Source organism: Neolamprologus multifasciatus, chromosome 10, assembly GCF_963576455.1.
Source record: "Neolamprologus multifasciatus chromosome 10, fNeoMul1.2, whole genome shotgun sequence".
In the NCBI taxonomy this organism is placed as follows: Eukaryota; Metazoa; Chordata; class Actinopteri; order Cichliformes; family Cichlidae; genus Neolamprologus; species Neolamprologus multifasciatus.
In genome coordinates, this window is record NC_140448.1 from 26,546,376 (window position 1) to 26,572,300 (window position 25,925).

Below are 25,925 nucleotides of genomic sequence, written 5' to 3' on the forward strand. Positions count from 1 at the left end.
TTGCCTGTTATGAACACACAAATTTAACATTAAAACAGAGTAATTTCTGGTGTATATCAGTTTATCTTTGGTTTAGTACATTGTATTATTTAAGGTTAGGCTTCATTTAAAAAAAAAAAATCCTTTCATATTTTTTCAGATAACTAAAACGTTTCTTGACATTTAGCTTTAGTTCAGTTTTACTAACTTATGATACTCTTGGTAAAGTAATTATTAATATAGTAATAATATGGAATTTAATATGGAAAATAATAAAAAAATAAAGTGCTTCTTTGTGCTTTCTTAACATGTTAGATTGCAAATTCTCCTGCACTCTTCAATGAGTGTAAGTGAATTGTTAAGGCGTTACCGTTAAGGTGTTGGAGGGTTTTGAATTTACTTAATTTACTTAGAGGACAGTTTATTTTGAGACTTGTTTTTTTTTTATGTATTTTTCTATTATTTTATTTTTAAATGTATTTCATAAGTTTTTTTATCTTATATATTTTAAATTATTTTTAACTGTATTTCATTACTTTTTCATCTATTTTTTATTTATTTTCTTTAGCTTATTTTTAATTTTATTTATATTCCGGACCTTTTTAACTTATTCGTGTATATTCTTTCTTTGTTTTTTAATTACCTTAATTCTTTATATTACGTGAAGTTTATTTTTTAATTTCAGTTTTATTTAAATTTATTTACGTGACTTTTATTCATTCGCGCACTTTTTTTAAAAATCACTACCTTTATTATTGATTTTATTTGAATATATTTTATTGACTTGGCTGGAGGCTATAGGCGTGGATGAATCCGCTGCGTGGATTTCCCGGATGGAGCAGCGGCGCCATCTTTACGCCAGTGCTACCGGTGGCTCTTCGGTTCAGCGAAGCGACAGTGCTGATCCACCACCAGGAATCGCAGAGCAGTCGATAATCCTCCCTTTCCACTGGGACGCCACGAAAAGCCCCAGTATCCGAGCACCATGGCGGACAGAGAGAACTTAGTATACCAGGCTAAACTCGCCGAACAAGCGGAGAGATATGACGGTAAGGCTGCGGACAGATATCGGTGGTTGCAGACCGCCTGGCCCCTCTTTCCCCCTCTGTCTCCCTGCGCAGGGGGTTTGGAGACGCAGGTGAAGCAGTTCACATGGATTTGTTGGGTGAGACGAGACAAAATGGCGGAGGTTTCCCCAGCCGAATGAAACAATATACGTTTAAATGTAGTTTTCAGCTCACGAGGAAGGCGCAGCCAGCGTGCTGGAAAGCGTGCCCCGCGGTGTGCACTGCTGCCAGCGAAAATTTGTGTTAGTTACGCGGTGCTAAGCTGTTCTTCTTAGTTAGCGAGCTATTAAACGGCTAACTAGCTGGCTAGCCTTTCTTCAGCCCCGTCACGCCGAACTCCATTCAGAAAAACCACGATGAGTGCCCACACCCCGACAAACACGACCTGCAGCTCCGCTCACGCTGATCTTTCTGATCAATGACGAGTGGAAAATCCCCAGAAAACGGCTCCAGTTATTGTTTACAAATCGGCCCCACAAAGGGTTTCAAGAGAAGCCCGTGTGGCAGTGAGTCTAATGGAAAACGTGCACGTAATTAAGCTCTTAAAATCACGTTTGAGGAATTTCTGTGCGGATCAACTTTTTTCTTCTTCTCTGAGGGGCTTCTCAATTTGCGCTGTAGCTGGCAAACTACAAGGTGTTTTTCAGCCTTGTCATTATAAGATGTTAGTCTTGTACCTAAACTGTAATCTTGATCAGAAGTCCAGATGAGCCAGTACCTGAAGAGTTTTAGTTTGCCTTTAATGCCTTTCAGTAATCTCAAATAAAAATATATATTAGTAAATGTACACAGTCATGAGGCAAGGAAATCTTATTAGTATTGCCTGCCTTGCAGTTCCTTAGTTAAATTCCTCTTTCTAGAAACTGCACATTGCCATGCAACAAGTAAAATAAGCCAAAACAGCCACCACATACATGACACATTTAATTCTTCAATTAGAACAGTAATTTACTCAAAGTTGTTTATATAGAACTAATATTAAGCACAGAGGCGGTCTGTTTGTGCTGTTTTTGCCACTGTTTATAAATAAAGCTAACATCTTGCTGCTAGTGTATAAACTCCATGTTGTGGCACAAATGAGTCAAGTTTTCAAGTGAAAACAGCTGTTAGCATTGAGTTATCCTCACCCGATTCCCTGCATAGACTGTATCAAAAAGATGTAAATATAGTGACATCACCCATTGGCATCTGAGGTCCTATTTTGAAGCCTTTCGCCATCGTGGTTTAAAAACGAATCAGATGTAACGAGGAGGGGGTGCTTCTTTACTGGCAAAGTAGCTCGCTAATTGTTATCCTTAACAATGAGCGTAATGATCTTTACAGGCCCTTGAGCCCATAAACTGAGCAGGAACGTACTTGCGGCGAATTTCCCATGAACATCAATAGTATCGGAAGTCTTTTTGTAGCTCAGCTGTCGCCGTCTGGTGGTGCAGATTGACTGCAGCAGACATTGCCTTTGTTTCCAATGTGGAAGCTATGTCCATGTTTAAAACCATCTGTTTCCTTGTTACTGTGTTTTGGCGGAGCTGCAAAGCAAGTCTCCTTTTAAATAAACTGACGGCCGGGCTCCTCAATTAGTTATTGTGGAGTCTTTCCACACTTTTAACGGAGCCCCTTCCAACAGGCTGTAAGTTGGCATTACCCAGCATGCCCTAGTTTACTCTTCAGATTATAGTGCCATGATGTTTGCTCTTTTTAAGAGTGCTAGCGGAGGATGTTTAATTCTTGCGTCACATGACTAAAACCATGTGGAAGACAGATGCTCAGTCAGTCGCTCTGCATCGCTCCCGGTGGCCAGTATAGAAACCACAGCTGGCTCTTTGGCTATTCTCCAGTTTTTTAGTATTTGAAAGATTCGTGTAATGCGTGGAGTTATGACCAGCATACCGCCCAGCCCTGGTGTAAAATGGCCTACCTCCTGCTGCGTGCAGGAGTTTATGCGTGAAAGCATCGCTGATGTGTTAAACTCTGCACTTTCCACACTCTCTCAGCTCCGTTTGTCTGGTTCGGAGTGTGAAAACTAACCTCTTTCTCAACAAAAAGTCACATTTCCCGAGTTTGTCTGCAGCTGCTGGTGTTAATTGCAGCCATTTGGTTCAGAGTGTCTGCCTCTTTTTTTTGTAGATGGGGCACAGAAATTTCCCTGCCGTCAATATAACTTTGCGTTTAATCGTGCATTTTCTGGGTTAATCATTGTGCAAACAAACACGCCAGTGTCTGTGTTTGTGCTATTTTTAGGCTGGTCTGTCTTTCTGGGGTGCTGCTGCTTATAAAAAGCTTCCAGCTGAAGTAATTGAGGAAGAGAAACAAAGGCAAAAAGGAATAAAACATCACAGGAACAGGTTGCTGCAGTACAGGCAAAAGCAAGATTTTCCTGCATGTAGCTGGAAAGTAACAATTTCAAACAAGCAGAAATACGATAATGGCTAATGCATACTGGATTTGGCACTTACGCAGTGCTTTTCTACTATTTAATGCTTCATAGAAGTATTTCTCCTATGCCTAAGTGCTTTTAACCTAACATTTCCACACACTCACCCTCTGATGTCTGTATCAAGGGCAACTCAGGGTTCAATATATTGCCCCAAGAATACTTCAACATGCAGACTGGAAGAGTCACTCACCCAGTGCTGTTGAAATGTCGACGGCACCCCCTGCGCCCAGTGTTTGGAAATCAATGATCGGACAAGAGCTTTCATCTCTTCTGATCCACTTTTCGGCTACTGTGGAGATCTCCAGGCCTCTCGTTGAACATGTTGGCACCTGCAGAATTCCTTTGGTGGAGGTCGTGGACGTAGCTTCTGGATCACAAAGCTGAAGCAGAAATCTGCGTTCGTTTTGAGGAGTTTTATGTGCTCAATCACTCATTTGACAGCATACTGAATAAAAAATTAACTCAATTTTGTATATTTTGTAAATTTAGCACTATGGTAGAAGCAGCTGAGAGCGGACCAGCGGGCATCCTTACATGATGGACTTAATGGGCTGTGTTGAGCCCGTGTAGTTTTGGTTCACAACCAAAATCCTAGTTGGCGGTGGAGTTTCTCTTTTCTAGTCAGTTTGAAAATTGGGTGTAGAAGAAGTAGTAGCCAGAAATGCACTGGAGGAAACGGCAATACTGAATTGCCGGGCTGATGCGAGCTGTGGTTTCTAAGGAGGTGCACAGCACGATGTGGCTTAGACTTTCAGAAAGTTTGTGGTTATGATGTATCCACGGTGTAGATTCAAAGCAGATGTAGAACAGCCCTCACGTTAAATACATCTCCTATAAATTCTTTCATTTTTTCCAAAGTTGAATACCTGAGCATTTAAGTAAATGAATAACGGTGTTACGTAATTTAGATCACTGATAAAAAATTGAGTTTTTTAGTATTCAAACAGAGATGCATGTCACTTTTACTTACCTACATCTTTACTATGATAGGGAGTAGCTTTGTCTGCCACTGCACCGCTAAAAAAGGTCGTGAACGTCTATTGTGCTCGTGCAGATTCCTTTTAATGACTTGGTGTCCAAATACAGCCTGTGGAGGCTTCACTTGAAAAATGCTTTAAAAGCAGGAGGAGCTCACTGATTCGCTCTGAGAGCAGGCCGAGGTGGAGCAGCATGTTGAGTCCTCCTGGTTTGTAAACCAGCTCATTGTTCCTGCTGACTGTATCTGATCATACGTCACAAACTGGATGATTGGCACTTGTATTTTCCCTCCAGCGCTGGGCTGGGCGACAAGGCAAGAAATTACATCCAAATTAGATGTTTTAATGTGGTGTGCGGCTTATTTTAACCACTTTTTGTCCTTCATCCTGCCATCTTTGATGCTTCTTATGTAAGTTATTACATGCTAGAATAAAGGTAAAGTTTTTAATTTTCGGTGTTTGTGTTCTTGATTAAAGAGGCTCCCCGTTGCCTCATTTATTTGACTCCTCGGGGAAGAAGCTTGTTGTGCTGGTGAATTACTCCTGAGATAAGTGCCAATCGTTTTGTTTTGCTGCCATGAATCAAACATGAAATGTTTTAAAGTACTGAAGATGATCTGGCTCAGCCCTCTGGTTTAATGTTCTGGCTCAGTTTCCATCGCCTCCCCGAAGGTGTCCACGATGGTAAATGTCTACATTAGAGGAGTTTATAATTGGTCAGCATCCCGGGCGCTCCATTAATAAATCACTGAAGATGACAGAAACCTTTCAGGACTGAGCTAATGGCATGAAGATGTGCTTGTTTTTAATTTGAAAACAATGAATGTTATTAACGGTAATGAAGACTCAGTGCTGAATATTAAAGCAGAAATATTTTCACATTTACCTTTTCTGTTGTTTAGCCCAGCAGAAAATTTCTCTTTATAATTCCAATCTGATGTAATGAAATTTGTGCAAATTTCCTATTTTTGATCTTGAAATCTGCTAGAGTAGCTTTGCATGATTCACAGTTGACAGTGATCATTATTTATTTTAAATATGCCCTCTGCCTGAACCAAGCCATCTTGGCTCCTCTCCCTTTTCGACCTGTTTCTTCTGATTGGCTACCTCTTGCAAACAGAAGGTCTGAACAGTAGGAAGTTACTGCTTCTGTGGTCCTTTTTTAAAAACTATATGTAATACTTCAGCTCAAATATTGGAGTATTAGCTCCTTCAGCAACCCCTCCTTTAAACCTCCTTAATTCTCCTAGAGTGGCTTTGCATGATTCACATTTCAAAATAATCTTTATTTGTGTTAAATTAGGCCTCAGTGGAGCCTCTTGACTGTCTAAAACAGGGGTGGGGGAACTTCAGACCTCAAGGGCCGGTGTCCTGCAGGTTTTAGATCTTACCCTGGGTCAACACACCTGAATCACATGATTAGTTCATTACCAGGCCTCTGGAGAACTCCGAGACATGTTGAGGAGCTAATTTAGCCATTTAAATCAGCTGTGATTGGATCAAGGTCACATCTAAAACCTGCAGGACACCGGCCCTTGAGGCCTGGAGTTCCCAACCCTGGTCTAAAACAAGAGCCTGAAACTGAGTTTAAAGCTTTAAAAGGAAAATCATGGTAGTTCCAACATTGCTCCCCTCGTCCTGTGGATAATTCACCCGACATTCAGCCGTTTGTTTCTATTTTGCTTCTTTCAGAAATGGTGGAGTCGATGAAGAACGTGGCGAGTATGGACGTGGAGCTGACGGTGGAGGAGAGGAACCTTCTCTCTGTAGCGTACAAGAACGTAATCGGAGCCAGGAGAGCCTCCTGGAGGATAATCAGCAGCCTCGAACAGAAAGAAGAAAACAAAGGTGGCGAAGACAAACTAAAGATGATCCGAGAATACAGGAAAACGGTCAGACACAGTTTAAACCCACATCTGATGCTGTCCTTGTTTTTCATTCTGATTCTGCTCTTACCACATGTGAAGTGATTGTATTTTTTTTCTTCTTGCCACTACTTCACAGAGTGATTAAAAAACAAACCCTCAGGATTGAGGTAGCACTGGTTAGACATTAGTACCTGCACAGTTATTTCATGGAGATGAGAGCTCTCCTCCAGGAAATGGTTTCACAGCCCAAAATGATGAGTCGAGTGGCAGCCACGAAATAACTCTAAATCGCTTTTTTTTTTCTCCCAATTATGCTCCAGAGAAACTCCCAGTAACAGCAGAATTCAGAGAACGCCCACTATGGGACTAGCTGCACGCTGACTCTGGAGTTAAATCCCCTAAGCTCTACGCTACGGCTGCAGAAGTTGATTATTTTATTAATAAAGTATTCTATCGTATCCATCCAGTAATCCTATGAGAAATACTTTTCTTAATAATCATAATAAATATTCAAGAGATATAAAAACAGGTCTTTCAAAATGAACTGCAATGTTTTTAATATCAGTCAAATAAAAAGCTCAGCTCATTCCTTTTAAATAATCACCAGCACAGTAAAGTCAAATAGACCTACAACCTACACTAAGACATAAAGTTAACCAGCCTTTACTCTTCTTTCTTACATTAGCATGAGGCAAAAAAGAGTTCAGTTTCATCTCCTGGATGAGGTCAATTTGGGATGTGGGGTGTGTGTGCTTAAATGTACTAGTGAGTAAGAATATGGGCCTGTAAGCCTGTAGAAAATAAAGAAAGACGTATAGAAAAGTGAGCATATCAGCACTCTCAGTACTGACGTTTCCTGCTGCAGACGTTCTGATGGTGTCCATGTTAACGGCTACAGGTCAGCGGCTCAGTTTTACTGCCGTGCAAAAAAAAAAAAAAAGACTTAGAAAAGTACTTTCAAATATTAATACAGTTTATTTAATTAATATATTTTGTGTTGATTTGAATTTAACTCTGAAGCCTTGAATTGCAGGTCTATTTTTAGTCGCAAATGTGGGTGAAGCGCTTGCGCTTACATGGTGACAGCTGAGCGCTACCGAGTTGTGGATTAAACGAAGCATCGAAGCAAATGCATTATATTTAGGTTTTTTAGAATTATGTTATTCAACTTTCTCTGGTCTCAGCTATATTTAACATTATTTTATACAAAAAGCTTTTTTCACCTTTTTGTTTTGTTTGCTGTTTTGTTAATGGATCTCAAAATGAGCTCCATAGATGTCAAATATTTATTTGTTAAAATGTGTCTCATAACCTAAAAATAAAAAAAGATAAAGGAGAGAGGTCTGTCATAAGTAGCCTTCATATACTATATAATGAAGGCTTTTATTGTGAAAAGCCAGGAAGAAGCCCTGTTTGCTTAAGTGGAGACCAGATCAGGTTAACCATCAATGGGAAGCATTTCTTTATTTCTTTGTGGCATTGTTTACTGCTTATTTGTTACTGTAGAAAAGGCACAACAAGTTGGAAAAAGTTTTTATAGCATTAGCTAGCACAAGAGTGGCTGTCAAACACTGTCAGGTTAGTGCTGTCTAATTGAACACGCCAATATCAGCACATCTGCAAATGTCTCAAAGCACACCGAGTGAGTAGGAACATGGTGTACTAACAGAAGCATCTGTGTTTTGTTCTGCAGGTTGAGAAAGAGCTGAAATCAATCTGCAATGACATTCTGGATGTACTGGACAAGCATCTCATCTTAGCTGCTACCACGGGAGAATCTAAGGTTTTCTACTATAAAATGTAGGTATCCAGTTCATATTCTGAATCTGAGCTTTTTAATGTATATTTGTTGCAGAATCGATTGTTAAATAAGCAAATGTTAATTTCGGGTTGTTTGGCCATTTAACATAAACATTTGCTAACACATTTTCTCTTATTTTGTTAAACTGTTGGGTTGTGATGCCTTGCATAACTAGACTAAACTTTTAATCACAAATGACAGTCTGATATTTATTATTTAGTATTTTTCTCTGTTTCTGTGGCCTTATTTAGAGGAGCGCAGCCCTGTCCCATTTAGAATAAACCATTAAAGGTTGAGGTGAAGCTGAAGTCTGGAGGCTGTGGGGTAAAAATCATGCACTGTGCAGAAACTGGCCTGTCAGAAAAATTGGATGCATTTTTAAGCTCCATCTCCCACGATGAAATGGTACACGGTACCTCTCTTAAATTTAAAGTAGATGATTGAAGGAAAATCGCAAACTTTGGAGTAAACTAAGCTTGTTTCAGGAGAGTGTTTTGCTCACTCTGTTTAGTTGCTCTCTAAAAGATGCTTCTCTGATTAGAATTGTGCCCTAGTTAAGGGGATTAGGCGCCGGTCTAACTGTACTTATATGACCCTAATGTGGTCTTTGTTCATTTTTATTAAAAAAAAAAACTTTTTCCATGATAAGTATTAACCGATACCCCTGATTTATTTTGAACAGTTAAAAGTGACTTTACCCTTCAGTATGCGAGTGCCCATATGTTCTTCATGGCCTTTGTGTTTGCCCCACTCAGGAAGGGAGATTACCACAGGTACCTGGCAGAGTTTGCCACAGGCAACGACAGGAAGGAGGCAGCCGAGAACAGTTTGGTAGCGTACAAAGCTGCGAGCGACATCGCCATGATCGAACTCCCATCAACGCACCCCATCCGTCTGGGACTGGCCCTTAACTTTTCTGTTTTCTATTATGAAATCCTCAACTCGCCGGACCGTGCTTGCAGGTGAGTGCACGAGATCGAGTCGTTTTTGATGTGTGGGGGGGAAGCACGAAAAACAGCAAAACAAGTTTGACGTCTGCAAGCAGGACTTCCTGTGGCGTCTTTGATGGGGCTACGGGGGTTTTACATCACGTGAGGCTTCAAGATTGTTATTGAACTGAAAGGAAACTACAAACTAAAAAAAAGGTGTGAAAGTAAAAGCAGTTTATGGATGTCATCTTATGCTTTTTAATGGAATGATTTATAGAAAGAAATTAAAATTTAAGTCAATTTTGTGCTGTTCAGTAGTTTATTTATTTCTTACTGTTGTGGTAGGCTGAAAAAAGAAGACTTGGATAATATAAGCAGCTTGGACTCTCGGTCTCTCATTACTGCCTTTCATTACTCATTACAAAGAGGAGCATCGTTTAGGAGTTGAGCCATCCAGGGTGCCAGATGAAATGATTCATGAACTGGCTATTCAACCACATTGACTTTATTTTGACTCGTCTCACAGCGTAGCTTATCGGCAAAGGACTGCAGTTTTCCAGTTTGAAAAAAAGATCACACTGGCACCAGCCAGTCATTTGTTTGGGTATCTCACCAGGCTGCTTCCTGGATATCTTCCAGGTTAGACATGGGAAGAGCCTCCAGGGAACATTTGGGAGTATATCTAGATAAGTTGGAGAAGGTGGGCAGGGTTTAGCTTGCTGCACTTGCAACCTGGACCCAGATAAGGAGCAGAAAATGAATAGATGGCACATATAAATATTCAGAATGGTCCATGGATTAAGAAAAATAATTAGGTTTTGGGCACCAGATGTGATGGATGAATGGTGGATCTGACTGTCACACTTCCACATTTGCTTCACTTTTGATATGTCTGTGCTTCCACTGTGTGAAGTGAATCCTCAGCTCCTCTGTGTTGGTTCGTATCTTCTCTGCTGACAGGTTGGCGAAGGAAGCATTTGACAATGCCATTGCAGAACTGGATACCCTGAGTGAGGAAAGCTATAAGGACTCTACGCTTATCATGCAGTTGCTACGTGACAACTTGACACTATGGACCTCAGATGTGCAGGGAGACGGTGAGAGAACCATGACTTTACTGTTCAGGGTCTTATTTAGTATTTCTGCTTTCTTTGTTTGCTCCCTTTTTTTATTTCTGCCTCTTTTATGGTCGAAAATCTGGCAAACAGGTTTCGTCCGGCCTTTCCTCTGAGTTCTGTGGTTTCTACACTGCTCCAAAAAATTACTGGATAACTATATTGATAATGGGCATGGTAATGTGTTAGGATGCTACATCATTTGACAGAAATGAAAGCTTTTAACATACAGAGAGCTAAATTCAAAGATGGCAGGCTAGTGCATTCTGCCAGAATTTCACTGCAGCAACGCAAAATGGTACTATGGTAGTTTTTATTGCACCCATGTGCTTGCATGCCTGCCTGACAACCTCGGGGCATTCTCCTTATGAGATGATGTCCACCGGGATCTCCTCCCAGATCTGGACCAAGGCATCACTGAGCTCCTGGGCGGTCTGAGGTCTGGCAGCATTGGAAGGACCGAAACAAAATGTTGTTCTATTGGCGGATGCTGGGGCCAATCAGTGGTGTAAAGAGCCTGCGTGCATACTCTCACTACATGAGGCCGAGCATCATCATGCACCAGGAGGAACCAGGACCCACTGCACCAGTGTAGGGTCTGACAAACCTTCAGGCAATAGCACGTATTGATGTACCATCCTGGAGAAGTTGGACTACCTGTGCAACCTCTGTAAGATCTAGGTATCGTTCATGCTACCAGTAGTGACAGTGACAATATCCAAACATAAAACTAGAGAAAAATCAGCCAGAGAAGATGAGAATGAGTTTTAAAGGTGGAGGCGTCTGGCATTTTTTCTCTTAACCACCCCCTCTGCTTCTTAACTGACTAGATCAGTATCTCCCAAGTTTAGCTGACTTGATGCTAAACTCGGATTAAAAAGTGTTTAACTTTTTTGAGCAGTGTATAAAATCACTCCCTCCTTTCAGGGTCGATACTCACAAAATCTTTTAACTTCTCTCCCCTGTAGATTCTTAAGGACAGCCCTCCTCCTTCTTTCTTCTCCGTTTTTAAAGGTCTATTTTGTAAGTCATTCCTCTTGTCTTGGGCTTTTTTCCACCTCGAGCCGATAGTCTTGCCTCACCACCCTAACATCCCTCACTAACTTACTCACAGCACCAAGTCCAGTGTTTTAGGGGTACAGAGCGGTAATTTGTCGCATTGTGTTGCTAACCTCTTCCACTTTTTTCAGCACTATGTTTGATTGTCTTCAGGGTGTCCGCAAGTCAAAAAAAAAACTTAGATAAAAGGCTGAAATACTTCCCAGTAAACAGCTGATGTCCCAAATCTGCTTCTTGGCCTAGTCAGATTTTAAATATAACTATTTATCAAATGAAGTAAAACACGGTCACATTGGAGTTGTAACAATTTAAACTACTTTAAATGCCAGTTTTGTGTTTATAACCTTTCATAAAGTAATATTTAGGTGCTTAATAATATTGCAAAAGTATATCCAGACTGTGTTTGAGACCAGTTTGACACATCAGGGGTGGCTCTAGCTCAGGAGGTAGCTGGTCAACTACTAAAACGCTTTGAATAGCACTGTATAAGAACCAGACCATTTACTTTAAATGTCTTAATGAGAAAGATGAAGCGTCACTATGCCAAGGTTTTTAAGTATCATAGTGAGGTACAGTTACACAAAGTAACTAAATCTAGCTATAAAATGTAGCTTATTTGTCCCTTTGCTCAATATTTTAATTCTTATCCGCTACAAGAATGGCTTTGCATGGTTACACAACTTTGTGGTTTGAAACAAGCCACCTTTATTCTGATTGGTTGCCCCTCTCAAACTCTCAATGACATCATGCAGAGCCAAGAGTAGAAAAAACTGCGGGAAACAGTGTTTGGAGCAGTCTGAAACCTGAGCCTTGTGCATGTGCTCCCCTCATCATGTGAGCCATGTTTAATATGAGCCTCCACCTCTGTAACTTTGCATAATTGATAGAAAATACTGGGAAAGTGTAACAGGTCCCCTTCAAAATTATTGTTATTGGACGATTATCTCCATGATCAGTTATTCTAAGTGAACCAGGCGACTTCAGTTTTTATAATGTTAATTTTCCAGCTTTTAAGCTTTGCACCCTAAATGCTGGTGTCAGTCTCACAGTTGTGGGCTTGTGAATCTGAAATGTAGAAACACAACCCACCTTCCTCCTGTGACCATACAAATGACTCCATCTTCTAATTTAACCATAAGGATTTGCGGACACTCTGCTTCTTCACAAATGCACGTCGGTGTGACTGAATCCTGCACACTGGGGCATCACAGCAGATCACATGTGTGTGGGTCGGTGTTTGGAGACCTGTGAACGCAGCCTCGCGGAAGTGTGACATAACGGAGGAACTGCAGTGGCAGCATGTGAGGCTGCTGCTCCGTGTCCTGCAGCGCTCTCACATCACAGTTAGCCGCGGTGCTAATGAGCACCGTTACGCTTTCTATTTTAATCATGACAGATTCTCAGGCCTTTGTTATTTGTGCCTCTCAATGCTTCATTACACGGATGGCTGTGCGGTCTCCATGGTAACCTTTCTAAGCAACCAGTTGCACAGGTTCACAAAGCATTTCGCCCTTGTTAGTAAGTCTGCACACAGCTCCTCCTTACTGGCCTGCACGTTGACGGTCACTGGTGAAAGTTGCAGTTTGTATGTAAATGTTTGGGTTATTTTTAGCATCTGAGCGTCTCCTGCTTATTACAATGATGGTCGTTTAAACTTAAATCAGTTTAATCAGGGACATAAGTATTTAAAACTAGATGCATTTATCACATTACAGCTGCAGACAAATTACACATGTTGCCTTATTTAAATACATGGCTGGCTTTGTGGGACTGTATCTAAAAGATGTCTGTAGTCTCTGGGTCTATGCATAAGTGCCTCAAAGCTGCATTCTTTCTAATAGCCACCAGAGGGGGCAGTGGCAAACTACTTCACCATTAGAAACTGACCTTTACAATGTTTAGGCGTTGAACTCCAGGCCTCGAGGGCCGGTGTCCTGCAGGTTTTAGATGTGTCCTTGATCCAACACAGCAGATCTAAATGGCTAAATCACCTCCTCAACATGTCTTGAAGTTCTCCAGAGGCCTGGTAATGAACTAATCATTTGATTCAGGTGTGTTGACCCAGGGTAAGATCTAAAACCTGCAGGACACCGGCCCTCGAGGCCTGGAGTTCGACACCGCTGGTTTAGAAGAACACAAACATTATGTCAGAAAACTACGTTTGTGTGATTCTTTAAAATATACTCCTCCTAAAGAGGAAAACTCCTGTAAAGGCATATGCACAAAGTTCAGCCACAGATATTCCTGTTTCCAGCTTTCAGTCAGAAAATGACAAATAGCAGCTGGTTATAAACTAACGTTATACCGGCTAATGTTGGCCTTAAGTATCCTAAAAATCACACTTTCAAACTGATAAATAATTAAAGGAAATCCTCAGGTTTTACGAGAGTTCAGTCACGTGCTGGTCGAGTTTGACAAGATTTAAAAAAAAAAAAAACCTTTAGAAACAGCTGCAGCGCTTACCAAGAGGAATAATTCATCACCTCAGATTTAGCTTCACTGACTCATCAACTCGTTTTGGACTCGTTACACAAAGATTGATGGCATCCTCCACAGCAAATGTACGTGGATAATTCACACTGGGCATGTTGACAGCTGAGGTAAACAGCAGGCTGACAGCTTACACTCACTGCAGATGACCAGGGGATATATTGGAAAATATTACACAAAACACCCGTGGGAGCGTCTCCCCCCCCCCCCCCCCCCCCCCCATTCCTGGTTTGCTGATATTATTTAAATATTTTAAAGTGTGTACAAAAATGTTTTCATACACAAACATGCCAGCCACCTGCAGCTGTTGGGTCTTGAACCCCTGCTGTTTTCAACACCACTTCATTAACCTCAAACGCTTCATTCAATGTGACAGTAGGCTACTGACAGCAAAGAGGGGTAAAAATGGGTTACTTCACAGGTAAAATCATACCTGTGTGCTGTTGAAACACTGTCACAGAACAGCAGCCGGCCAGTCTACTTGCCCCACAGGACACAGGTTATGTCAAACCCTGTTTAATCTTCTTAATTTCACTCCATTTGGACCATAAAGGGCTTTTAAATTAGTGCCGTCATCTTACTTACTGCTCTTTAAACAGCTGTTACGTACTTTTATGTGAGTATTTGATCATTTTCTGATTTTTACAGGCAGTTTTCCAACCATGGATAAAGCCTAAAAATTCAATATTTTAAGGTCCAGGCTAAATCCGTGACTGGCAAACCGTCCCGTAGTTTGGATATCCACGCTTCACTTCACGCTGCTCGTCACCGTTGATGCTTTTGAAATGTCTTTAAGTGTGTAGCAGCAGCCCAGTGACTGTTGGTGCTTTTTGTCTCCATCTCAGGTGAAGAACAGAACAAAGAAGCACTGCAAGATGCGGAGGACGAGGCCCAGTGAGACCGAACAACACAAGACAAGCTCTCCTCCTCTTCCTCCTCCTCCTCCTCCTCTCTTAACTCCCTCCTCCCAGCACTGTCTCCTGTCCCCAGCCACAGTGTTCAGCTGGGTTTACTCTGCAGCCCACTCCTACTCTACAATCCCCTCCATTTCCACCCTCCTGCCCCACCTTTTTCTCCTCGTATGCACGCCATCTCCCTCGTTTTTCCCACCCTGGGGGTTTTCACTTCGTTTTATTACTTTTTCTTTTTTTTTGCACGCCTGTACCCCCTTTAAGGTTCACGTCCTCTTGCACAGTTTTTATTTTGCTTTATTTTGCTGTTATCATCTGTTGCCAAGTACGCTTGCCTGTATTTGTAACACACGTGCAAGAGTTTATTTAAAGACGATACTTTGCTGTTTTCCGGTGTATGTGCGCGCGTGTGTTGATGATCAGTATCTTGTCCGTGCTTTGTCAGTTGTCACATTGAGGAAACACAACAGTGATGGGAGGTTTAAAAGGGATGTGTTAAAGCTTTTTGGAAGAACTAAGTGCCCTCTTTACATTTTCTTTTTTGTGGTTACTAAACCTGCTTCTTCAACACATGTTCATTTTCTCTTTTTTTGTTAAATTACGAAACATCCCCCACCTCCGAGCATCGCTCTGACCTCTCTCCTTGTCCACTCTTTGGACCAAGTTTTGTGCTGCGAGGCTGTAGCGCTTTCGCTAATGGCAGATAGTTAGGTAATGGCTTTTTAACAGACAAAATGTGCATCAGTGTGAGCGTGGGAGGGGATTGCTCAACACTCTTTGATTGTAACGTAATGCAGTTTTGCATTGGCACTATATAAAAACAGTTTGGGAAATAGAGGCCTGCTGTATCTTTACTCCCCTGACTCTTTCAGGTTTTCTTCTGTCCCTTCCCTCTCCTCATCCTCATCTTCTTCCTACTCCTTCTGTTCAGTATGTGTAAAGTGAATCTGATTTGTACTACTGGATATTCTCACCGGAGCCACAAGTACCATCTGTATTCTTACTGAAACACAGCATGGAATTAACATTAAACTTCAAATTGAAAATCATGTCTCTTTCTTTTTTAAAATTTATTTCAGTTTAAAATCCATGAAATTCGGTAGCTAGTAGTTATAGCGCTTCAGTGGTATCTAGTTTAACCTCCTAAGACCTGAACTCTTTCATGGCATGCATTTTTAATTTCTCTTTGCTATTTGGGCTGATCGGGACCTAACTACACATTTAATTCTAGAGATATTGTATTAAAGTGCAATTTCAACAGCAAGTCTCAGTTTTTCTAGCCAATAAAGAAATCTGTCTAAGAAACAGTTCAGGTAGCTCGTTACCCAGACGGTCCTGGAACTATAGAGCAGACTGTTTTTAATTCACACAAAGGTTGTTGTTTTTTTTGTTTTTTTAATCTTTTTTTAAAACAGTTGGTCCAAAAATTTATAGTTGGTTGTGAAAAACCAGTAACTTTTGTCATTTGTTTATTTGATGGTTAATTTGATGTAGCATGAATGGCTGTCAGTGAGGAAAGCTGTAAAACCTGCAGTTAAAGGGTCAAATCCAGCCCACTGGAGTCTGTGCTGGGCCAGTTCTGGGTCCCCCGGCCTTGTGTTTAACACCCATCTAATAGACCATCAGCCGACAGCCAGTTAAATAGCCAGCCAGGTCTCGTTGTTTCATTATTTCATGGCAAATTAAGCATGCATTATTGTTTCCTGGCAACACATGCCTAAACATGTCAGCCTCCAACAAAGCACAGCACTGAAACTGTTGCTGCTGTGGAAACGACAAACGTGTTTCACCGATTCAGGAACAAGTGGAACCTAGTAGATGCTTTTCATAAAGGTTTCACTTTTTTGGTCATTTGTCATCACATAATTCCTGTAATATTTCATTTTAAATTCCTAATGTTCCTAATATTTCAAAAGTTCATAATGAGAAAATCAGAGACCATATTTTATCCCAAATTTATGATGGTTTTTACAGAAACTCTCCACTCAATGGGAGTTGGATGAAAATGTGTTCTTTGTCATATTCAAGTTTTAATATCTGTGAATCCAGTCCACCTGATTTGGACAGTTTTAAAGAATATTATGAATATTGTATATATTATGTATGTGTTATGGAAGAAAAGCTAGGAAAATATCCAAAAACCACAAAGGACCTGGAATTTTGCCCAGTTTCTATTAAGAAGTGTATATTATCCCTGGTGTTTTCCGCCCCATAAATCTGAGATTGTTAAAGTGGCGTGAAACTGACGGCATCTATACTCACACTTATTTTGATGGGCTATTGACCCTGATAAAATAATGAGTGTCAGCTGATAGCAACATTATACATTTTGATTACAGAGATATTAATTGCAGGCAGTGTTGGGGAGTAACGGAATACATGTACCGCCGTTACGTATTTAAAATACAAAATATGAGTAACTGTATTCCGTTACAGTTACCGTTTAAAAAGGTGGTATTTAGAATACAGTTACTTTGTTGAAATAAATGGATTACACAGCGGTACTTCCCTGTTTCATATTGTGGCGGGTCAGGACTGTTTGGGTTTTGTTTGACAGCTACGTTCTGTTGTTCCAGGTGGCAGCGTTACGGTTGCCATGGTTACAGGGTGACGCTCTCTCTCTGCGTGTTTCCTGGGTGAGAGAGCGCCTTTTGTTGTTGTTGTTGTTGTTGTTGTTGTGCTAATCTAATAGGCAGAATGCTACAGGTATAGCTCTAAAGAATGTAGCCTCATGGGCAGTGTAGTCCGTGCTGCTGGGAGAATGGACTGCCATTCACGTTATGTGTCTGTGAACACGAGGAGGGAGAAAAAGGCGAGTGGAAAAGTACTAGTTGTTATCAAGCAAAAACGGGAGCTGGAAGCATGTAAATATAATAATAACCACTGCAGCCAAGAAGAGTGCCTGACGAGCCCAGTTGTAAGTAAGCTATTAAGACTCGACTGTACACCGTGTTCGTGTTTTCCTCCGAAACAATAAGTTCCGTTGCAGCAGCCTTTCAACGCCTCTCTTTGTCTCTGGCAAGCAAAGTTGACCCAGACAACAAAGTAAAGCTATTTTTCGGCTACTAGCCCAACACGAACCCGCTGTATTAGTCAGAGGTCCCTTTTCTACGGGTTCGGAGCCGCGGACCTTCAGTAACAGTAATAAATCACAGCAATAGTACATTCACGTAGTTGTAAACAGCATGATAATATATTAAGTAATCCAAAGTATTCAGAATACGTTACTCTCATTGAGTAACGTAACGGAATATGTTACAGAATACATTTTGGGGCATGTAATCTGTATTCTGTAATGGAATACATTTTAAAAGTAACCTTCCCAACACTGATTGCAGGTAAGTAAGGATTTCCCACACTGACTTCAGCTGTCATACATGGAGTGAAATAACATTTTTAATCAGCAGAGGGCAGTGATGGGAATCTCTTACATCTCACTTTGATTCAGCATCTGTATCCTCACTTTTTTACCTTCCCCTTTAATAAAAAGTGGGTTTTGTCAGGTCAAAAAAAGCATAAAGCAAAAGACATCTTTGTTTGGCCCTACAACAGACACCAGGCTCATGTGCGGTGTGGTTTCAACCTTTCCCTGATGTAATGCCTGGTCTTTATAGTCATGCTGTATTAAAATATGAGGCTTATATGAGTTAAGTTACACAACACACATTTAAAAAAAAGGTCTTCTCTAGTGAATCATAAAACAGATCAAACATCCAGAGTTACCAGTGGATTTTTCGGCTGTTGTTTTGTTGTTGAAATTATAAATTATTTCATGTTACTAATGCTCAAAAGGTATACAAAAAAAGCTGTGCAAAAACTAGATTTTGGCTTAAGATCAGTATCCAGTCAATATCTCCCTGTGACAGTTAACCTTAACACAGTGATTCAATTCAGCTTATATATTTAGTATTAATGTTGACATATTTTTTTAATGTACTTTAAACAAAATTGAGATGTAGGCATGTGTTATTGAGCTCATAACAGCTGTTATTTTGTTATTTTCAGAAATATGTGGACCTCACAGGATGGCAACTACAAATATGATTTATTAGAATATGTAGATACTTTAGATTCAACGTAGTATCAAATGTTTAAATCAGCTCAGTATTACTCTGATGGGGAACATTTTTCTGCACAATAATTATTTTCAGTGTTTCTAATCTTTGCACAATTCTTTAATAATACAGATTTTTTGTGCAGTGAGCCGCTTTCATAGTTTTTTATTCCTTTTTTTGCTAAAAGAATGGTTCTAAAAAACATACTCCATCATACCTTATTGGCCGAGAATAGTAAATCGTTTTTGGTAATATAGTAGATATAAATTAACTATACAAGTAATATTTTAATCTAAATGTGGCTGGGATCGTTCAAATATTGATAGTAATGATACCAACGGTGGTGTTAGTGTTGGGTCAATAGTAGCGCGATAGTATCAATACTTTCTTTCTGTCCTCTAAGTTCAGTATGTAGACGACTGTTTTAAATAAATAATTTTTGGGGAAATAAAAAAAAAAAAAGTGTTGACTGTTACGTCTGTTTTATATTTAGCCTATATAAATAACCCAAAGCACTTGAGAGACACCACATTCCAGGTCTCCTAAAAACTTAGTTTCAAAATACATGAAAAGCTGAAACGTGGTGTGGTCATTAAAATGCATTCAGGATTTGCAGACTGATGATGATTCATCTCAGAAAACCCTCTTTGACATAAGCTGCCTTTATAGGTTAAAAGTATCCGTGCAATTTTTGGCCCTGTATTTATTTTGTATTGGGTCGACACCAAAATTTGCACTACTGCACAGCACTGTAACAACTGAGAGCACAAAAAAGCAAATATATTCCCCAATATTCTAAATGTTCCCTTAAAGTCTCAGCAATTTCCAAAGAAAGTGAATGAGATTCTTGGTGTGGAAAATGGAGGTTTTAAGTCCTGGATTTGCAGCAATGTGAGAAAGTCGACGGGGTGGGGGTGGGGGTGGGGCATGTATTTTCTGTCTTTAAACTAGGAGCATTAATCTGAACTGCGCTTTTCACTTACATAAAGGTTCTGTGAAGACTTTTCCTTTTGTAAGTTGAAAATTTGGGTATTTAGCTGTAATCTGGGATTCACAACAAAAAACAAGGAAAGACTATTGGCGTGTCGTTTGTCACATCTTAACATGTGACCTTGCGGCGTAAGGCATCAGCAAGAAACCCTATAATGTCTTTATACAAAGCAGCCGTAACCTCCTGAGACCCTGTGTCCTCGCATAGCGGACATTTCTCTGCCTTATACTTCGATCTGATCAATAAAGCTGTTTGAACCATTTTTGTTAGCCCCAAGTCCCCCTGTAAGGACACACTTGAAAAAAACTAGCTTCTGTTTAAAGATGAAGGTTTGTTTTTGAGCGCTCCCTTCCATCCTCTTCTGTCACACCAACCTTTGCATGTCGTCCTTCACCATATCCACGAATGGTCTTCCTCTTTTCCTCCCGCTTGACATCTCCATTTTTATCCTCCTTTCTTCGATATTTCCACTCCTCGGCTTGCATCTCTAACTTATCAGGACCAACTGAGGTCAAATATCTAGGAGAAATTAAATGGGTGTCCCAGACAGATTCCAAAGAGATTAAAAACCAGAAGCCAATAAAATGGCACCACTGTGAAATTCAGAAAAAGTCTAACTTGTTAAAACCTGCATGAACCGCCCAATACCCAGACGTGGTCAGTTAAATGGTTTTTAAAACATAGGGGAACAACATCTGGTCAACACAAACATCTGATTCCACAGTTAAAGGTGCATGGATCTGAGAAAAAACACAAATCACACCACACATCACACTTTGTAATTTCTTTTTCTTTGTTTTTTTTTTTACTTAAAAAAGATCAAAATAAAGATGTACAGCTGGAACCAAAATAAGACGCCGTACTACACTTCAGCTCTAAAGACAGATGGCAGAACAAGAAGGCATGGACTGCGTCAGCTGGTTTGTCCGCTCCACACCGGGCTACAGCAGATGAGCGAACCAGGAATCAGCGAAAACCAGCCCAGCCGTCGCTGATGGGCAGGGAGGGAGGGAGGGACGAGGTGGCTGGTGCTGCTGAAGATGTGGCGTCTTTCATATCCGATCGCAGATTGTCCACTTCCGGGAGAGACCAGGACACTTTGAGACCGAAGCAAATACATTTCTGCTACAGGGTGTCCAGCCTCCCCCGGAGAATCCACAGTGACTCAAATAAGGAAGGGCTCTAATCACTGCTCGACATACAAACGGCGGCTTCGTCAGCTGGGGTTTGACGTCTTACTGGCGATAAACACTTCAAATAACGTACAGCGAGAGTAATGGCATCGTCCAATTTTTGTCACGTCTCCGCAAACATAACGGTCTAGAAAGGACTACCCAGATAGCACTTGACTGTCGACATTTAAAACCGGGAGACAGACGCTTAATTCTTTTACGTTTCTGAGTACAAAAAATAGACCAAAGAATGAAAAAAATAGTTATATTCTGAGTGCAGAGGCTTGATTTATGAAGCTCTACTCATGAGCGACTCTCTGGGTCTATGCCTGCACAGTGAGGGTTGTGGTTTAAGGATTGGGGGTGGCACTAGTTAACATTCATCATTGAATATATTTATTAATTTCCAACAGGTATCAGAATATTTGGGCAGTCGATACCCCTTCACATTAAAAGTTTGAATAGTCCTATATAATGAAGTTAAGTATTCAACACATTTTGCCTTCCCTACGTCTCATTTTTCACTTTTTCATCTTTTTTTCATTATTGCGATGAATAAAATCTTTTTAAAGATGATTTACCAAAAAAAAGTTCTGTTCACTACAATATCTGCTATATACATCTGTTTAAAAAGCAAGCACAGTCATCCCTATGTACAGCTAAAGATTTCATTGTGTTGTTGTTCATGGAATATACATATTTATTATTTTCACAGTTTTCTATGTTTGCTCTTATATTCAGTATCAACAGACTTCATTTGTTCTTATGAATACAAATGTTTTTCAGCGCATTGAGCTGTCAACCCTCCCGTGTTGATATCTGGTGATGTCTCTTGAACGCTGCTCGTGTCTATGTAGCAAATACGGTTCAGAAACAATCTTGATTGTGGTTCAGTTTTGTTTTCTTCTCTTTTTTTTTGACGATTCACAGCAATCCAAAAAAGTTCTGAGTTTCAAGTTTACAGTTTTCTGGTCTTCCTCTTCATCACGTATCATGATATTTTTCATTTCCTCTCTTCTTCCTCTTCTGTCACTGGAGCTGTAAAACACAGTGGATTTTCCACAAGCGTACGCTTCCCAGTTTAAAAGAAAAAAAAAAAAGAGACAGTTCTGCCTCAAGTTTCCACAGATTTCGGAGAGAAGTCATCGAGCCACTAGCCTCTAACCAGCGGGGGTTTGTTGTCAGTCCAGTCGCGCCCACTGGAGGAGACTCGTCAGCTGTGTGAATGCTGTGTCATTGTGGTTACTTTGTGTTTGTGGGCGTAGTGATTGTTGGTCTTTATTGGTTGGTGGTGGTGTTATTGGAATAAGGCACTTGAGAGGTTTTTGGTTTTCACGGGAGCTCAGAGGAGACCAGGGCGAGGCCGGAGCTCTGGCGGATGGGAGGCCCGGCATGAACCGCCTTGGGACAGTCAGGCGTCAGCACCCGTCCGTTCTCCCCAACGCTGCCGGTGATGGACAGACGGGCCTTGTTCCTCATAGCTTCTGTAAATGTTAGCTGGGGAGACAAGAGATGAAGAGAGAGGTTTGTGTGTGGAGCAGGTGGAGATGAGAAAAAATGGAGCATTGCAAATTGGAGTTTTAGGCTGTTGGAGTTTTAAATAAAACCTGAAATTGCTTATTATCATCGTACCTTCTTAGAGGTAGTCTAGAAACCATTCACTTCCCTCAAAAAGTTTTGATTAAGTCTTTAAAATGAAAAGAAAAACATCTTGTATATTCTGCTTATTGCAGAATATAAAGTATAATAAACATAATAAACACGCATTTTTCCCCCATTTTGCCAAACTTATCCAGTGAGCTTTGAACCAAACAGTACTTTGATGTGTCTTTAAACATCACTGCAGCCCCCCGGTGGCCTGTGATGGTACTCCAGGTGGGCCAAGAGAAGTAAGGTAAAATATACAGTTTGCTGTCAGAAGTGCTGGGCCACCTATGAAACTGGCTCAGCCATGGAAACCTGTGCTATGAAGCTCCTGGTGCACACTCTCTGTGCTGATGTTAATGCCGGATAAAGGATGAACTCTCTTTTTATTAAAAAATGTTTCTATGTGTTTATTTTTTAACATTAAAAAATAAATGTATTTGAATAAATTTATGTGACCCCCGCTCTGTAATTTTACGTGGTCTGCCAATCCAGTGGCTGAGTCACTGTGGTCCTTGAACACTTCCTGTTTTTAGTAATTACACTTAAGGAGTAGACCATGGAATATCTAGGTGGAAGGAAAACTCAGTGACTTTTAGAAATTTTTTGGAAGGGCAATACTATACAATACAATAACTTAATAAGGTAATAAACAAGAATTTTAAAATCACAATAGAATAAAGTGAAATAAGTATAAACTGGGATGAGATCCATGGGGTCATCTACAATAAATAAATACAAACCAGTTAACTGAAATTTGTAATTCTCATTTTAAAACATAAATAGAAATTTTACTTTTAATCTTTTATTTTTACAGATGTTAATAAATGTAGACCACCTGTCAGAGATCTGACAGATGGTGCTCTAATAAATATGTACGGTGTACTGTATTGTATAATTATAGTATAAGGTTACATAGTAAACACCGTTTGGTGTGGTTCTAGTAATTTAGTTGTAAACTGCTAGGAAATACTTATATTTCAAATAGATATTATAAAAAGAAACACTGGAATCACTGGAGTTTAAAGTTAATTACTTAGTAATATTTATCTTATGACCAATATTTGTTAATGAACTTTTAAAAGTAAAGTAATAACTTGTAAATTTGTGATGAAAGGTGTGAGTGGGCCACAGAGGTGGAATACAGCAGTTATAGGAGTGGCTGCATTAATTCCTCTCCACCAACAAACCTCTCACTTATAACAAATACCAAACACTAAAACTCCAACCTGCAAAAAACTTCTAGAACGGGCCCACTGTATACCATAACTATACACTTAAATATATATATGTATGTATGTATGTATGTATGTATGTATGTAAACACAGTAATGTAGCAACCACCTTTCACAGCCATTCAGAACAGTAGCAGCCCCATACTACATGTAAATCCATTAGCACCAGCAGTGTTACACAGTGAGTGATAGTTGCAGCCAGTGGGACAGGGAAGCTGACTAAGCAACAGTCAAGCTAATGAAGAGTTTGTGCTGAAGTGCTGATGGGGGACACATAACCACGTAGGACAGATATACATCGAGCGAGGAGAGCTATCTGAAAGTCTAATGGTCAGGGACCTGGGGGAAATATCCAGTTCACATCAATAAAGTCCAGCTTGAGAGGTGGTGTCACTTGTGTTAACCTCAGCTTAAATATGGCTTTAGTAGATACACTTCCTACATGCTCTGAGATGATTTTTTTTTTGTTATGTAGTGGCTTCATATTCATCAGAGGATCAGACGTCTGATGCACGAATGCTCTGCGGTTTAGATGAAATCCCCTCACAAGTGTAGACATGTGTGTACAAGTAAGACATTGGTCCTCATTTATCATGACTTTCCTCCCTGTTATAATTGTGATAGGCTGAGCGTAGACTGTGTATAAAAGATGCAAATAGCTGCCATTACTCATAAATTATTGAGGGTTTGGTTGAGAAGCCTCCACATGAGTGTTTTCAGAGAAACTGAGGGAGTCTCATACAGCAGCCTGCTTTTTCATCCTTCTTGATGCTAATGGTAGCATAATTTCCCAAATAAGCATCATGTTGGGTTCAGTAAGGCTTAAAACTAGCAAATGGGATAGTAAATTCATCAGGACAGTGTAAACAAAGGAAACGAAGGGAAATTTCTCAGACTTCCATACAGTGGTGTTCCTGAGAGTCGCCCCCTGCTGGACATAATAAGAAAGTTTTACTTTAACCAGAAAGGTACTCCATCATTTATACACAGTCTAAGGAGCTGTGCGTAAAAGCACTATGACCACAGCTGCTGCAGACCTTCACAGTAAGGCTTGGATTTTAAAAGCTGTTCAGCTTAGAAAATTACTCTAAAAAACATTAGAAATATCTTCTACACTCCTGTATCTAGATTTCTATTCCAATGAAACTACCCAAGCTTACATTATATAATATTATAACATTATAATATTATAGTTTCTAGTGATATATTTAGAAAAAGGTTGTCATTAATGACATTTATCGTGTACTTTGAGCATTAACGATGAATATCTTGTTCAGTATAAGCAGTGTTTGTTGGATTTTGGCAGGAAAACAGCTCAATAAATTAGGACCAACATCTGCAGCCACACAAGCTGCGAAGCAGCGCAGTCGACGTCATGTCTGAAGATGACTCATGGCTTCCTGTCACACTGAGAAAAAAGCTTGAACGCAGACCAGGACGTCACATGACCACATAGTGAGCGGATAGGACAGAAATGTGGGAAGCAGTTTGCCACTGGTCACGACAGTCACTCAGCATGTTGAAGCTAGCAGCGGGGGTGTGATTGGTTTCACTTACAGTCTCTGTGCAGGGAGCTAGTGAGGGGGGGAGAAAAGGCCTGGGAGGACCTTCTACGAAAACCCCATCTACATCTTATCAGCTTCCCCATCGCTGCCATAACCATTGAAAACCTCACTAAACTCGGCTAAGTTGTGGATGGTGGGGCTGGGCTGGGGACTCTGGCTTTGGCTAGGCTCGGGGCTATTGCGGGGGCTGCCTGTCTGGCAGGGGTAGCAGTGACGGTGAGATTGGTGGTATTGGGGGTGTTGGGACTGGGATTGGGACTGGGCCTCCACCTTCATTCTTTTGGCCTCGTTGCGTGACTTGTAGCAGAATTCGATGAGGGCCACCAGCATGGCCAGGCCCAGGCCCCCGACGAGGATGTAGAAGACCCCCGCCACGTTGCTCAGGCTGAGGGCCTGGGAGGACTTGTCCTGTAGCCGGCGGGGAAAGGAACAAAAAACACAAGGGTCAGAGATCGTTTTGGCAGATCAGTCAACACTTAAACACATAAAACAGCGTAATAGGAAAAAAAAACCTTACAAATTTACACACAAAACTGATCAAACATAATTTTTTCACTACGCTACCTCTAACCTTGGTCTGTAGCCATGTTATCAAATATCTCCAACTTTCTCCATATCAGTTAGCGTGCTTTT

At 40.6% G+C, this 25,925-nt stretch overlaps 2 protein-coding genes across 7 annotated transcripts in view; one reads left to right on the forward strand and one right to left on the reverse strand.

Annotated features, from left to right (window-relative positions):
• Positions 1-818: 818 nt before the first annotated feature.
• LOC146510393 (14-3-3 protein epsilon) lies at positions 819-15,676 on the forward strand. Of its 2 annotated transcripts, XM_085173927.1 has the most exons (7): positions 819-1,028; positions 6,150-6,349; positions 8,019-8,125; positions 8,882-9,088; positions 10,016-10,152; positions 11,139-11,193; positions 14,565-15,676. In XM_085173927.1, exons 1-6 carry the CDS (start codon positions 965-967, stop codon positions 11,144-11,146), a joined length of 723 nt encoding a protein of 240 aa, XP_085030053.1. In that variant the 5' UTR covers positions 819-964; the 3' UTR covers positions 11,147-11,193; positions 14,565-15,676. The 2 variants fall into 2 exon arrangements, with proteins under 2 accessions (XP_085030053.1, XP_085030052.1); XM_085173926.1 differs by lacking the exon at positions 11,139-11,193.
• Positions 13,937-25,925, reverse strand: part of LOC146510394 (glutamate receptor 4) — a 173,526-nt gene continuing 161,537 nt past the window's right edge. For 2 of the 5 annotated variants that reach the window (XM_085173921.1, XM_085173919.1), the window contains exons 15-16: positions 25,563-25,700; positions 13,937-22,345 (exon numbers count right to left, since the gene is read on the reverse strand). In XM_085173921.1, coding sequence (XP_085030047.1) covers positions 22,181-22,345; positions 25,563-25,700 — 303 coding nt within the window. In that variant the 3' untranslated portion in view covers positions 13,937-22,180. Of the gene's footprint in view, positions 25,701-25,925 lie in introns of all 5 variants that reach the window. The other 3 variants (XM_085173918.1, XM_085173917.1, XR_014876346.1) reach the window with 2 other exon arrangements.

Coding starts and splice junctions, on each gene's coding strand:
- LOC146510393 (XM_085173926.1), top strand. CDS start 965: ATGGCGGACAGAGAGAACTTAGTATACCAGGCTAAACTCGCCGAACAA. Junction 6,350..8,018: donor TCCGAGAATACAGGAAAACG/GTCAGACACAGT, acceptor TTTGTTCTGCAG/GTTGAGAAAGAGCTGAAATC. Junction 9,089..10,015: donor TCGCCGGACCGTGCTTGCAG/GTGAGTGCACGA, acceptor CTCTGCTGACAG/GTTGGCGAAGGAAGCATTTG.